At 21.7% G+C, this 15,521-nt stretch overlaps 6 protein-coding genes across 6 annotated transcripts; 1 reads left to right on the forward strand and 5 right to left on the reverse strand.

Annotated features, from left to right (window-relative positions):
• Positions 1-96: 96 nt before the first annotated feature.
• DDB_G0285403 (RNA-binding region RNP-1 domain-containing protein) lies at positions 97-3,817 on the reverse strand (the record flags this gene model as incomplete). The annotated part of the gene is made up of 4 exons (XM_633170.1): positions 97-366; positions 451-885; positions 962-1,890; positions 2,344-3,817. 4 exons carry the CDS (start codon positions 3,815-3,817, stop codon positions 97-99), a joined length of 3,108 nt encoding a protein of 1,035 aa, XP_638262.1.
• Positions 3,818-6,698: 2,881 nt separating this feature from the next.
• Positions 6,699-7,289, forward strand: DDB_G0285355 (hypothetical protein; the record flags this gene model as incomplete). Its single annotated transcript, XM_633171.1, has 1 exon — positions 6,699-7,289. One exon carries the CDS (start codon positions 6,699-6,701, stop codon positions 7,287-7,289), a length of 591 nt encoding a protein of 196 aa, XP_638263.1.
• Positions 7,290-7,552: 263 nt separating this feature from the next.
• On the reverse strand, positions 7,553-8,647 carry DDB_G0285357 (FKBP-type peptidylprolyl cis-trans isomerase; the record flags this gene model as incomplete). Its single annotated transcript, XM_633172.1, has 1 exon — positions 7,553-8,647. The coding sequence occupies one exon, from the start codon at positions 8,645-8,647 to the stop codon at positions 7,553-7,555; it is 1,095 nt and encodes a 364-aa protein (XP_638264.1).
• A 516-nt stretch (positions 8,648-9,163) lies between these two features.
• Positions 9,164-10,108, reverse strand: DDB_G0285359 (hypothetical protein; the record flags this gene model as incomplete). The annotated part of the gene is made up of 3 exons (XM_633173.1): positions 9,164-9,268; positions 9,359-9,625; positions 9,851-10,108. The coding sequence occupies 3 exons, from the start codon at positions 10,106-10,108 to the stop codon at positions 9,164-9,166; spliced, it is 630 nt and encodes a 209-aa protein (XP_638265.1).
• A 1,503-nt stretch (positions 10,109-11,611) lies between these two features.
• DDB_G0285361 (RNA-binding region RNP-1 domain-containing protein) lies at positions 11,612-12,754 on the reverse strand (the record flags this gene model as incomplete). The annotated part of the gene is made up of 2 exons (XM_633174.1): positions 11,612-12,460; positions 12,620-12,754. The coding sequence occupies 2 exons, from the start codon at positions 12,752-12,754 to the stop codon at positions 11,612-11,614; spliced, it is 984 nt and encodes a 327-aa protein (XP_638266.1).
• Positions 12,755-13,120: 366 nt separating this feature from the next.
• Positions 13,121-14,167, reverse strand: DDB_G0285363 (hypothetical protein; the record flags this gene model as incomplete). Its single annotated transcript, XM_633175.1, has 1 exon — positions 13,121-14,167. One exon carries the CDS (start codon positions 14,165-14,167, stop codon positions 13,121-13,123), a length of 1,047 nt encoding a protein of 348 aa, XP_638267.1.
• Positions 14,168-15,521: the final 1,354 nt, after the last annotated feature.

The following is a 15,521-nucleotide window of genomic DNA, read 5'->3' on the forward strand; positions in this document are numbered from 1 at the left end:
TTTTTTTTTTTTTTTTTTTAAGACCATCAGGATTAATACCAAAATCTTTATTAATATTAAACATGTGTATATTTTTTTTTTTTTTTTTTTTTTTTTTTACACAAATACATCTTTGTTAAATAAGTGTACGTCATAGAATTCTGCTTTAATGCAATGATAACTAAAATATTTTCCATTTAATTTTGACTGACAAGCCATGCCAGAATAAAGATCTTTAAATAAAATATATACTTTTACACTTTGACTATCAGATTTAATAACTAACTTTTCAATTTCACCAAATTCATTACATCCTGATCTAATATCATCTTCAAATGATGAGTCTATATCATCTGGTGATCCTGCATTCTTTAAAACTAAACATCTCTATGATTGAAAAAAAAAAAAAAAAAAGGGATTGGTTAAATATACTTTTTTTTTAAAAAAAGAAGAATAAGTAATATTACTTACTGATGGTTGAGTTGTATCACTTCCCAAAAGTTTTTGTGTTAGTTGAATTCTTTGCTCAGAGGTTAAGGATGGCTCATTCTCTAAAAATGTTGTTTTATCAACAATATTACCATTATTGAAAATATTATTGTTGTTATTATTATTAATATTATTATTATTAGTGTTAGTGTTATTATTATTGTTATTATTATTATTATTATTATTAATATTATTATTAATATTATTGTTATTATTATTATTATTGGTGTTGTTGTTATTGTTAATACTATTATTATTGTTATTATTATTGTTCGAACTTTTTGTGGGTCTGCCAACCTTAATTGATCTACCTAATAACTCAAATCCATTCATAGTAGCAATTGCATCATCGGCAGATTTCTTCAATTCAAAGTCAACGAATCCAAAACCTTTATGTTTACCTGTGTCTGCATTTTGCTAGAAAAAAAAAAAAAAAAAAAAGAAAATTAACAAATGTATAAATAATAATATAACAATGATAATATTAACATACCATTAAAAAGCAAGAAATGACTCTTCCAAATTGACTAAAAATACTTCTAACTTGATCTTCAGTAACATTCCAATTAATTGAACCGATATATATTCTGCTTGCTTCATTAATTGGAACTGGTGGAGCTGATTCATTTGGCTTTGGAACATCTGGTGTTGGATGTTGAGGTGGATGATGAGATTGTGATAAAATTGGGTGCTGTTGTTGTTGTTGCTGCTGTGGTTGTTGTGTGTGATGTGGTAAAAGTGATTGGTGATGAATTTGTAATGGTTGTTGTTGTTGTTGTTGTTGTTGTGGTTGTTGTTGCTGTACAGGGGGTTGAATTTGTTGGTGGTTTGGTGATAATAATATTTGTTGTTGTTGCTGTTGTTGTTGTTGCTGTTGTTGTTGTTGATGGCTTCCAGTCCCAGTAAAAGGACGGGCCACTTTTATAGCTCTTCCACACATTACATAGTTTGTCATACTTTGTAATGCTTTTGCCGCTGATTCTTGATTATCATACTCTATGAATGCATATCCTTTAGATTTTCCACTTGCATCTTTACCTAAAGCAAGTGATTTTATATTACCAAACACAGAGAATGTTGCTCTTATAACATCTTCTGTTAAACTAAAATGTAAACTACCAACATAAATCCTAGATTGATCTTGTGATGTTGATTGATTTAATGTTGGTGGTATTGGTGTTGTTGTTGTTGTTGGTTGAATAATTGTTGTTGATGGAGATGTCGGTATTGATGAAAAAATTTGTGTTTGGTGATGATGTAATTGATGTGGTGGTTGTTGAAGTGGTGTTGCTGTTTGTATAACTGGTGCACCAATTTGAGGTTTAAATTGAGATGATGGTGATGAAATAGGATTCTCACTTGGTTTTACTGTAAAAGTTGTTATTGTAGGAGAGGCTTGCAATGTTGTATTCTTATTTTCAGCTAAAAAAAAAAAAAAAAAAAAAAAATTAATACCCTATTATCAATTACTTTAATAAGTTGGGAAAAAAAAAAAGTGGAAAAAAAAAAAAAAAAGTGGAAAAAAAAAAAAAAAAGTGGAAAAAAAAAAAAAAAGTGGAAAAAAATAAAAAAGTGGGAAAAAAAATAAAAAAGTGGAAAAAAATAAAAAAGTGGAAAAAAAAATAATAATAAAGAAAGGAGATAAATAAAATTGTAAAAATAATAATAAAAAAAAGAAAAGAGAGAAATAAAAATTAAAAAAATAAAAAATAAAAACATTGATATCAAATATTAATATGAATAAAAAAAAGAAAATATAAAGCAAAAAACAAATCACTTTTAATTCTCTCTCTCTCTCCTCTTTGCCCATATCTTTGCTATTATTAATGAAAATAAAACTAATAATTAAAAGAGAGACTATGGCGAAGAACTTACAATTTGAAGATTCACTTGGGAGATTATCCCAACCAGATGATTTTCTTTTTGAAGAAAGACTTCTACTTCTATCTCTTGATCTACCTCTTTTTTTTCTTGATCTTCCATTACTATTTGATCTTGATCTTGATTTACTTCTATCAGTTGTTTTAGTACGTTTTGGTGATCTATCTCTCCTTCTTCCGCCAGCACCAGCTGATTTACTTCTTGAACGTGATCTACTAATATCCATTCTACTACTTTTAGTATCTCTATTACTTTTAGTGGTACTTCTTGAACGTGACCTGCTTGATTTATGTTTTCTACCACTGCTTCTTGAACGTGATCTACTTTTACTCTTTGATCTACTTGATCTATTTCTAAACTTTTTTGAAGATCTTCTACTATCACTTCCAACATCTGATGAATTATAACTACTACGACGTCTATAATACCTATCACTACGTTTTCTATCCCTTGATCTTGACCTTGATTTTGTTCTTGATCTTGACCTTGATTTTGATTTTGATTTTGATCTTGATCTACTCTTTGATCTTCGCTTATCTTTTGATGTTAATGATTTGTTATTATTACTACTACTACTATTATTATTATTATTATTATAATGTGATTTCTTTCTATCCCTTGATTTTGATCTTGACCTTGATCTTGACCTACTATTTTTATGTGTCGTTGATGTAGTTGGAATTGCTGATGTTGTTTGATTTGTGTTGTTGTTACCATTACTACTACTCTTTTTATGTTTAGAATTTTTTGATCTTGATCTTGATCTTGAAGAGTCTGATGATGATGATGATGATGAGGATGATGATTCTGAGGATGATGCCGATCTTGACCTTGATCTTGATTTTGATCTTGAATGTCTTTCAGACTTTTTATCCTTACTTGGCCTCTTTGATGACTTTTTACTATGTTTACCATCTGATGATCTTGACCTAGATCTAGAGTGTGATGAAGAAGAAGAGGATGATGATGATATTGATTTCTTTGATGATTTTGTACTTTTTGTTGTTTGTGTAAGTACTGTCGTTGTTGGAGTAGTATTCTTATCGTCACTATTACTATTACTACTACTACCATTTGTTGTTATTGTTATTGATGTTGATATTGGTGTTGCTGGTATTGGTGTTGTTTTAGTTGGAGATGATATTGGTGTTGAATTTGATAGTTCAACAGTTGTGGTGGGTTGAGTTTGGTGGCCATTTACTAGACCATTTCCATTCGTACTTGGTGATAAATCAGTTTTTGCTGTCGTACTATTTTCTATATTTATAGGTAACAAATTTTCTTCTTCACGTGTACCATGATCATTAGTTGCTGTTATCGGTGTTGGTGTTGTTGTTGGTGTTGGTGTTGTTGTTGTTGTTGTCGGACTAGAACTTGATTTAATGCTACTAATCTTTTTACTATTACTACTTTTTGATGACCTACCACTCATTCTTTTACCATTTGGTGAACTTGTAGTGTTCTCCATTTATTGGTTTGGTTAAAGTTTGAGTTTGATTTGGCTTGATTTGGTTTATTTTTTTTATTTTGTTTTTTTTTTTTTTTCTTAATTTTTAATTTTTTTATGTTGTCTTTTTATTTTTATTTTTTAAAAATTAAATTTTTTTTTTTTTTTTTTTTTGAAATTTTTTTTTTTTAAATTAATGAAAAAAAAAATTAAAAAAACCAAAAATAAAAATAAAAATAAAAATTAAAATAAAAATAAAAATAAAAAGTACACCCTTATCAAAGAGTTTAATGGTGGGTTTAAAAAAAAAAAAAAAAAACTTATCCCACAAAAAAATAATAATAGAGCTTGTATCTGTTGTGTCTTATCCTAATAAAAAATTATTGGGAAGTTTTTTTTTTTTTTTTTTTTTTTTTTTTTTTTTTTCTTCTTTGCTTTTTTTTATATTATAATAAAAATGAAAAAAATAATAATAATAATAAAAAATAAAAATAAAAATAAATTAAATTAAACAAATGAATGATTAGAGTGCATTTTCTTAATGCCAAAAAAAAAACCTTTTATTTATTTTTATTTTTTTATTTTTTATTTTTTTTTTTTTTTTTGTTTTTTTGGATTTTTCTGTATTATCTTGGAATTACATTGGATACATTTATTTGGGATAAACCTTAAATATTTTTCTTTTTTTTTTTATTTTTGTTTTTTTATTTTTTTTTTTATAATTATTATTATTATTTACAATTTAAATTCTTATTTACAACATATTGTTTTTCTTATTTACATAACCAAAAATTATTTTTGATTTCTTGTTTTTATAATTAATGATTTGCAAGTAATATAATCTTTGTTCTGTTTTCTTTCAATCTTTGATCCCTAATTTTAATTTGAAAAACATCACGAGGTAAAAAAAATGATACTATATTATTGAGTTCCATTATTTGAATGTTTTTATACAAGTGTGTTAATTTTGAAAAAAAAGGTGTATATAAAAAAAAAAAAAAAAAAAAATAATAAAAAAAAAAATAATAAAAAAAAAAAATAATAAAAAAAAAAAATTATATTATTTAAAAAAAAAAAAATAATTAAAAAAATAATATAGGAAAATAAATTAGATAACAGAACCAAAATAATTAAGAGTTTATTGTATTTACATAAAAAAAAAATAAAAAAATAAAAAAAAAAAAAAAAAAAAAAATAAAAAATAAATAAAAAAAAAAAAAAAAAAAAAATAAAAAAATAAAAAAAGAAAAAAATTAAAAATAAAAAAAATTTATTCTGATTAAATGGGAAAAAATTAAAAAAATCAAAAAGACCTCATTTGTGTTTATATAAGAAATCTACTATGTTAATCAAAAGGTTAAAAAAAAATCATAATATTAAATGCTACATAAAAAAATAAATAAAAAAAAATATACATATAATAAAAAAAAAATATAAAAACGTTAATAAAAAAAAAAAAAAAAAAGATAAAAAAAAAAAAAAAAAAAAACAAATAAAGTTTTACTTTTAATTATTATTATTTTATTATTTCTTTTTTTTTTTTTTTTTTTTTTTTTTTTTTTTTTTTTTTTTTTTTTTTTTTTTTAGTAATTAAAATTAATTAATTGTTTTTTTTTTTTTTTTTTCTTAATCGATCGAATTTAATCTATTTTTTTCTCAGATATATGCTATCATTTATTTTAGGACGTTAGGCAAAAAAAACTAATTAAAAAAAAAAAAATCCAAGTGTTGTCATCCATATAAAAATAAATTAATTGAAAGTGCACACAAATGATGTTATTCCCCAATTGGTGTTATTTTTTTATTATTTTTATTATTTTTTTTATTTATTTTTTTATTTTATTATTTATTTAATTAAATTTAAATTATTACTACCATTTTTAATAAAAACAGGGGTGTTTTTCCATTTTAGGTGGTAATGAAGTTTTATATTGAAAAAAATAATTACCCATTTATATGTCTGAAAAACCCACAATTTATTTATTTGTTTTTAATTTTTAATATATTTAATAAATCTTTTCAATTACTCAAAGACACCAAAAAAAAAAAAAAAAAAAAAAAAAAAAAATAATTAATAATAAAATAATATAAATAAAAAATTAAATAAAAAAATAAGGAATTAAAAAAGAAACAATAAAAAAAAGACACAATAAATAAAAAAAAAAAAAATATTCTAAAGCATTAAAAAAAAAAAAAATATAAAATATATCTTAATATTATTATTAATATTATTATATTATAATTATAATTAATTTTATTATTCAATTATAACAATATAATAAAAAAAGGTTATTGAAAATATTAATACTAAAGTGTAGAAAATATTATATATATCCTTTTAAAGTTTTATCATCAGAAATTACTATTTTTTTTAAAAAAAAAAAACAAAAACAAAACAAAAACGAATCGTACACACCCCCACCCCTATACTTAACCAAAAAAAAAAAAAAAAAAAAAAAAATAGAGGAAATATTTTTATAAACATTTTATCAAATTAGTTTAAATTCACCACTTTTTATTTTACCCCTATTATTAAACCATTTTAAAATAATTAAATAACAATAATTATAATAAAATAAAAAAACAACCCCAAATTAATTTATTTTGTTTAAAACAAATAAAAAAACAATTTAAAAAAAAAAAAAAAAAAAAAAAAAAATTAAATTTTTTAAACATTATTTTTTTATTAAAAAAATTTTATTTTTTTGTTTAAGTAAATAAAACTATCATTTAAATTATAATAATAAATAAAATTGTTATTTTAATTCTCTACATATTAAATAAAAAATTAAACAAATAACCAATAATAGAAATTATTTATAAAATCTATATAATCATTTTAAATAAATATATTTATCGATAATACAATTATTTAAAAAAAAAAAAAAATAATAAAAAAAAAATGTCTTATAATATCACAACACCATTAAATAATAATATACAAAATTCATGTCCTTCATTAGGACATTTAATTGAAAATAATAATAATAAAATTTTTGATAATAATAGTAATCAATGGAGATTCTCTTATCCATTAGATTTAAATAATAATAATTACAATAATAATAATAATAATAATAATTATAATAATATTAAAAATAATAATAAAAATAATAAAATAAATAATTGGAAAAATGGTATAATTTCAAATAATGGATATCAATCAAAGAGTTGTCCAAATTTATTAAATTCCTATTCAAAGAAACAACAAAACGAAGAAACAACAAATATTGACTTTAAAGAACTAAATGATATGTTTGAACCAAGACCTGTAAGATCAACAAAATTAGAAGAAATGGTAAAAGGAAGAATTAAAGAAAGATTAGGAAAATTATTAAATAACGAAATGATGCAAAAACAAGGTAAAGCCATTGGAAAAGGTGCTTCAATTTATGAAAATAATATATCAAAATCAAAAGAAAGAGCTAGAAATATTTTATCATTACAACATCAATCCCAACCAAATTTAAGTTCAATTATAATCGTAAATTAAATTATAATAATAATAATAATAATAATAATAAAAAAATTAAAAAAATAAAAAAATTGTATAGATAATTAAATAATTAAATTTTATTATTGTTTTTTTTTTATTTTTTATTTTATCTTATTAATTAAAAAAAAAATGATAATAAAAATACTATATATATATAGAAGGTTATATTAAATAAATTAAAAATATTTTACTTTTTTTTTTTATTTTATTTTTTTTTTTATTTTTTTTTTATTTTAATTTTAATTTTGTTATTAATTAATTTATTGAGCACATGATACTAATTCGACATCAAAGATTAAAGTAGCATTTGGTGGAATTGATGGTGGGGCACCAGATCTACCATAGGCTAAATCAGCTGGAATTGTTAATCTTCTCTTTCCACCAACTTTCATTGAGGCAACACCGATATCCCAACCCCTGATGACTTCTCTGATACCAATACGGAAAGTGAATGGAGTACGAAGGGAGGAATCAAAAGTTTTACCATTAGTAAGTTTACCAATGTATTTGACACCAACCTTTTTACCGCTCTTTGGTGATGGACCAGAACCAACGACTAAATCTTCATATTGTAAACCACTTGGTAATGTGACAACTGATGAAGTTGGTTTCTTCTTTTCAACAACAGCAGCTTCAACTGGTTTAGTTGGAGTGACTGGTTTGGTTGGAGTGACTGGTTTAGCAGCTGGTTTAGCTGGTGTAGTTTGTTTAGTTGGAGTGGTGGTAGTGGTAGTGGTGGTGGTGGTAGTGGCAGCAGTTGGTTTAGCAGCTTGAGCAGTTGGTTTGACTGGAGTAACTTGTTTTACTGGCTCTTCTTGTTTTGGTTTTTTTTGTTGTTTATTTTTGTCGGCTTCAATTTGAGCTTTTCTCTTTAAAGCTTGTTCTAAAATTTGTCTTTCTAATTCTTTATTAATTTCATCATCTTCTTCATCGTCTTCTTCTTCTTCATCTTCATCTTCTTCATCTTCATCTTCTTCATCTTCATCTTCGTCTTCACCTTCCATTTCTTCATCTTCACCTTCTTCACCTTCTTCTTCTTCATTATCTTCATCTTCACCATGTTCATCATCACCAAACATTGAATCAACAAAATAACCAGTTAAACAGATAGTGTTATTACCACTGACAGAGAATTCAACTTCTTTACCTTCTTCAAAATTGGTATCTAAAACACTGTGTTCAGTTGCATTTAATTTTAATGAACAAAGACTGTATGTTTTGCCATCATATTTAACTTGTAATACATTACGACCAGTATCTTTGGCAACAGCTGATAAACATGCTGTTGTAATGTGAAGGTCAAAAGCTGGTGTAAATTTAACTGGAACTTTACTAATTTCAATACCCCAAAACATTTTTTTTAGATATATATATATATAAATTTGGTGTGGTGATGTTTTCGGAAAAGAAAAAAAATTAAAAAGATAAAAAAAAAAAAAAAAAATTCATGAAAAAAAAAAAAAAAAAATATAAAAAAAAAAAAAATTAAATAAAATTAAAAACCGCGGGAAAATAAATAAAAAAAATTAAATTTAGAAAAAAAAAAAAAAAAAACGAAACCTTTCCAACCGAATTAAAACTATCATCTTTAAATTTAAAAGGGTTTACCAATTTAATTTATTCAGTTTAATTTTGGGTTTGGTTTTTTTTTTTTTTTTTTTTTTCAAGTATTAGATAAAATATTTAAATAATAAAAAAAAAAAAAAAAAAAAATATATATATATATATACATATATTTATCAGTAAAGATTTTATTTTATTTTGTTTTGTTTTATTTATTTTTATAGTTTACAAATATAATAATGATTTATTATTATTATTTTTTTTTTTTTTTCCAGTTTTTTTTTTTTTTTTAAACTCTCATAAGAGTCTTAGTGAATGACATGATATCCGAATTTACGAGTGTGTAAGATGGAAGAAGTCAAGAAAATAGTAATAAATGAGACAATTGCAGCTGCAAGTGAGCAATACCAACCCTAAATTTAATTAAAAAAAAAAAATATATATATGTTAGTGTTGGTGTTTTTTTTTTTTTAAAAAAAAAAAAAAAAACTATTAATACTTACGATGGATGGACCCCAAGAAAAGAGGGAATCACTTCCTTTGAATTTACTACAGATACCAGAATCAAGAATACTTTTCTCCATTGAAAATGGTAATGAAAGACCATCAGTGGCATCTTCACAGAGTGCTTTGTTTAATCTTAATAATAATAAAGTTGAAAGTACATTGAAAATACATAACAAGATTGACATAACAAATAATGCCTTTCTACCTTTTTTATGAACACGTTTGAATAATGCAACTAATGTAATTAAAAGCATAATACAAGCCTGAAAATAGAAATTGGAATTTTTTTTTTTTTTTTTTTTTTTATTTTTTTTTTTAATTATTATATTTTAAAAAGGGATTAATAATAAGTTAGTTTAATTTTTATATTTAAATTTATATTTTTAATTAAAATTTTAATGGTCCAATTGATTCAGATTTTTTTTTTTTTTTTTTTTTTTTGTCGGAGATATTTTTTATTTTTTTTATTTTTTTTATATTTAACTTACAAATGCAAAAGATACAACTACAAAGGCAAAACAAGTGTAAAGAGTATTTTCAGTTTTTGAGTTTGTATTCCAATCAATATTTTTACCTCCTTCTCCCATTAATCCACCTCTATTGATACCAAAAGTTATAGAGGATGCTAAACTGAATGTGAATTGATACCAATTGGTATCTGGTAAGAATGAATAAACATTTAAACCAATGACTGCTCCTAAAAAGAGAATTGTAACGACTCCAACAATTATATTATGTTTTGACATTTTTATTTATCTCACCTGCGCGCTAATTATTTGTGTGTATCAGTGAAAATTTGTGTGTGAATAAAAATAATATATTGTGTTTAAAAAAAAAAAATCTTTTTTTAAATTTTTATTTTTATTTTTTTTTTTTGAAAATAAAAAAAAATTTATTTAAATTTATTTATTTATTTAATTATTTATTTAATTATAAATAATTTATTTATTATATGAATGTTGATTTATATAGGAAAAGAAAAAAAATTAAAAAAAAATGAAAATAAGAAAAGGTTTTTGAAAAAAAAAAAAAAAAAAAAAAAAATTAAAAAATTAAATAAAAATAATAAAATTGTTATGGTTTTTTTTTTTAGTCTTTTGGGTCTTAATAAAAAAAATTCAAATAAAATTTTTTTTTTATATTTTAATTTTTTAAAAAAAGATATTTTTTGACAGATTTTTCTTTTCCATATTAATTTTTTTTATTTTTTATTTTAATTTTTTTTCGTACAATTTTTTAAAAATCCAATCAACATTGTTGGTGTTTAACTCAATTTTTCATTTTATTTTATTATTTATTATTTTTTTTATTGTTTTTTTATTTTTATTATTTTTTTTTTTTTTTTTTTTTTTAATTTATTAAAAATTGAAGTAATACAGAATTTTTAAGTTCTACCATATAATTGAGTACCATTATATTTCTTTAAGGCAGCCATTTCACCGTTTTGTCTTGAATAGATGACCTAACCAGTACCATCACTTCTACCACTATTGTCATAATGAATTTTAATTTGTTTAATTTAAATAATTGTAAACTTTTTCAATGTGGTCCATTAAATTACAATATATTTATTTATTTATTTATTTATTTATTTATTTATTATTTTAAAATGTGATAAAAATTTATTGATTAATTTATTGAATTATCATTATTATTATTATTATTGTTTTTTTATTATTTGTGGGTCTTTATTATTAATTATTATTATTATTATTATTATTATTATTATTATTAAAACTAATATCCAACAATACTATATGGTTTGTGAAGTGGATATTTTTTTTTTTTTTTTTGTTATTTGGATTATTATTATTATTACTATTTGGTTAATACTTGAGTTATAAGTTTGGACAAAAATAAAAATAAAAAATAAAAAAAATAAAAAAAGAAATAATAAAAAAAAAAGAAAAGAACAATTATTATTTTAAAAAAAAAATAAGATTGATAGTATTTTGTTATAAATTTGGTAAATGTAATAATTATTATTATCATTACAATGATTATAATAAATAAATATTTTTTATTTTTAGGGAAATTTTTTTCGAAATTTAGCTTTCTTACCCCTCTCTTTCCACACCAAAATACACTGCATATACATAGTTTTAAAATACAATAAAATTTTTTTTTTTTTTTTTTAATTATTTGGAATAAATCCAAAAAAATAAAAAAACCAATTTTAAAAAGTTATTTACTTTCAAGTTTTCTCCAAATTTTTTATTTTTTTTTTTTTTTTTTTTTTTTTTAATTTATTAAAAATTCTTTCTTACATCCTCTTGTAAAGATGGTCCAGTTGTAATTTTTAAAGTTCTACCATCTAATTGAGCACCATTGTATTTCTTTAAGGCAGCCATTGCATCATTGTGTCTTGAATAGATGACATAACCAGTACCATCACTTCTACCACTATGATCATAATGAATTTTAATTTGTTTAATTTCACCTAAAGAATCGAATAAAACCTTGAGATCAGCTTCACTAATAGCATGATGAAGGTTTGAAATATTTAATCTTGAACCTGTAAATAATTGTAAACTTTTTCCTGTTGGTCCATTATAGCCACCACCACCACTATTACGTCTTTCAAATAGAGTTGGACCACTACCAGTTGAGTGATCACTATCATATGAATTACGACGAATATTAATTCTACTACCACCACTGCCACTACTACCATTATCAACACTATATCTACTACTAATACTTCTACCACCACTACTGATACGACTATCAAAATTATTTCTACTTGATCTAATTATTGGTCTTGATAATGATGAATTTCTATCTACAGTTTTTGTAATTCTAATTCTTGGTAAATTATTATTATCAAATCTTGATGGAGTATCTTGTCTTTCTCTTACCTCTTTTTTAGTTGTTGTTGTATTGTTTTGAATTGTAATCTTTAATGGTGGTGGTGCTGATGATGATGATGATGATGATGATGTGGTAGTAGTGGTTGTGGTTGTATTATGAGATCTAACTGGTATCCTTCTTAATGGTTTTGTACTACCACTGCCACCACCACCACTACTACCACCACCACCACCATTTATTGATGTTGTATCTAATCTAGCTGTAAATTTAACTGGTGATGACTCATTCTTTTTATTATTATTTTATTATTATTATTATTTTGGTTATTTATTTATTTTTTTAAAAAAGTGATAAATAATTTATTGATTAATTGATTGACTTTTTTTTTTTTTTTATTATTATTATTTTATTTATTTATTTTTTTTTTTTTTTTATGATTATTTTACCTTAAAATTATTTCTAATATTTATTCTTCTTTGAAAAGTTTTTGGGGAATCTGTATTATTAAATCTACGGGCTCTACCACCACTTTGGCTTGATTTATTATTTTTTATATATTGATCAAGTGAAATATCCTCCATTTTTTATTTTATCTTATTTTTTTTTATTTTTGTTATATATATAAATATTAAATAAATAATGTATAGGAAAGAAATAAAAAGTTAATGAAAAATTCAAAGGTGAACAAAATTAATTGAAAATAAAATTAAAAAAAATAAAAAAAAAAAAAAAAAAAAAAAAAAAAATGAAAATTGAAAATTGAAAAAAAAAAAAAAAAAAAAAAAAAATTAAAATTTAAAAATAACTTTTTTTTTTTATTTCTTCCCAAAAGGGAAGATCAAAACTTTGATTTGATTTTTTAAAATCTTTTTTTATTTTTATTTTTATTCTTTATTTGTATTTTATTTTTAGTTTTATTTATTTTTTTTTTTTTTTTTTTTTTTTTTCTATTCTTCCATTTCCTTATCTTCCATTTCTTCAGAGGTTGTTGTTGTTGGGTTTGTTTCGACATTTGATTCTTCAGTTGTAGCGGTAGTAGTGGTAGAGGTAGTAGAAGTGGTAGTAGTAGTTGTAGTTGGTGGTGAAGTTTGTTTTGGTGGATTTTCAGCTTCATATAAGATTAAGAGTGAACCATCAAGTTCTACACCACTATATCTTTCAATTGAAGCCAAAGCATGAGTTTTCTTTTTAAATATAACGGTAGCAGTTGAATTGTTTGTATCCAATTCAAAATCTTTTAAGGAACCAATAACACCAAACATATAAGCAATATCGGAAGGTATAATACTTTTTGGTAAATTTACAACCTTTACACTAAAACTGAGTTCATTACCTTTTTCATCATATTCCAATTCATCGGCATCATCAGCATTATTGCTATTATTGTTACCATTGGTGGTATTATCTTTAGTATTATCGTTCATTGATGCAGTTGTAGGCTTTTTCACTTGACTATAGTCTCTAATACCTCTTGGATCGAAAAATTTATGATCTATACTATCTGTAATCGATGTTCTTGGTATATTCTTTAATCTACTATTGTTATGATATTGTGGGTACTTTTTAATATAATTTGGTGATACATTGTTTTTATTAAATCTATTATTACTATTTACAAATTGTTGTTGTTGTTGTGGTTGATTTCTATTAAATAACCCTCTATTTTGGAATTGTGGGCTACCATGTGGTTGATTATATTTATTATTATTGTAGTTGTTGTTGTTATTGATTGTAACTTTAAATTGTTGATGTTGGTGTTGTTGATTTTGTGATTTTTTAATATATGGTTTCTTTTGTGACTTAACAATATCATCGAGTGATGTCTCTAATACATTTAATTTTGGTGAGGTAGATGATTCTTTGGTTGTTGTAGTTGGTTTATCACCCCCTTTATTGAATGATCCTCTTCCCTTTTTTGCTGCCCTATTTGCTTTAACTATATCATCCAAACTAACAGACATATACTGATTTTTAATTTGTTCAGAGTCTTGCATTATTTAATATTATAAATATATAAAAAAAAATTAAAAAATTATAAAAAAAAAAAATGAAAAAAAAAAAAAATGAAAAAAAAGTTAATTTGAAAAAATTTAAAAAAAAAAAAAAAAATAAAAATAAAAATAAAAAACAAAAAAAAAGATTTGGAAATTCATTTAAATGGATTAATTTTAACTATATATTATTATTATTATTTTTTTTTTTTTATTTTTTTTATTTTTTTTTATTTTTTTTTATTCTTTTTTATTCTTTTTTTTAAAAAAAAATTGTTGTATAATAGATTTTATATATAATCATTCAATTTTTCCATTTATATATAATCTTTAATAATAGATTATATATAAAAGGATAATAATTTATCTTTTTTAATTTTTTTATTTGGAACAAGTGATTTTTTTTCAATGTTTGTTTTTTTTAATCATTTTTTTTTTTAGCCATCTTTTTTTTTAGTTTTATTTTTTTTTTTTTGGAATAAGCGATTTTTTTTTTTTTCCCGATTGATGAGTTGTAATTAAAGTATGAAAATAAATTTCTTTTTTGCTTTTTATTTTTTTTTATTTTTTTTTTTTATTTTTTTTTTTTTTTTGAAAAATGTGGTAAATAAAATTTCAATGTGACAAATAAAATTTTTCGATTTCTTTTGACACCATTAATCGTTATGGCTTTGGAATCATTTGCACCACGTTGGAATTTTTTTTTTTTTTTTTTTTTTTATTTTTTTTTTTTTTTTAAATTTTTTTTTACCAGTAGAACAAGTCGTTAAATTTTTTTTTTTTTTTTTAATTCATAAAAAAAAAATTAAAAAAAATAAAAAAAAAAATAAAAAAAAAAAAACAAATCTACACTGGGTTAAATCATTTTTTTTTTATTATTTTCTTTTTTTTTTTTTGTTTTTTTTCTATTTAATTAACCTCTATTTCAATAAACACCTTTATATTTACCCCCTTTTCTATTTATCTATTTATTTACTTTTTTTTTTTTGTTTTTTTTATCATCATCACCATCATTGTTTTTTTTATTTATAATTTTGTAATTTTTTAAATTTTAAATTTTTTTTTTTTTTTTCGTGTGTGATATAAACCTTTTTTTTTAATTTTTTTTCATTCATTTTTTTTTTACATATAAATATAAATAAATAATAATAATAATACACATTACACATTTATTTTAATAAAAGAAAAATAATAAATAAATAAATAAATAAATAAAAAATTTTTTTAAAAAAAAATTAAATAAAAATTAAATTTGTAATATTAAAAAAAAAAAAAAAAAAATCGAAAAATAATAAGGAAGTAATACCATTTTATTTGAAAAAAAAAAAAAAAAAAAATCAAATCAAATCAAATCAAA

Source organism: Dictyostelium discoideum (genome assembly GCF_000004695.1).
Source record: "Dictyostelium discoideum AX4 chromosome 4 chromosome, whole genome shotgun sequence".
Classification (NCBI taxonomy): Eukaryota; Evosea; class Eumycetozoa; order Dictyosteliales; family Dictyosteliaceae; genus Dictyostelium; species Dictyostelium discoideum.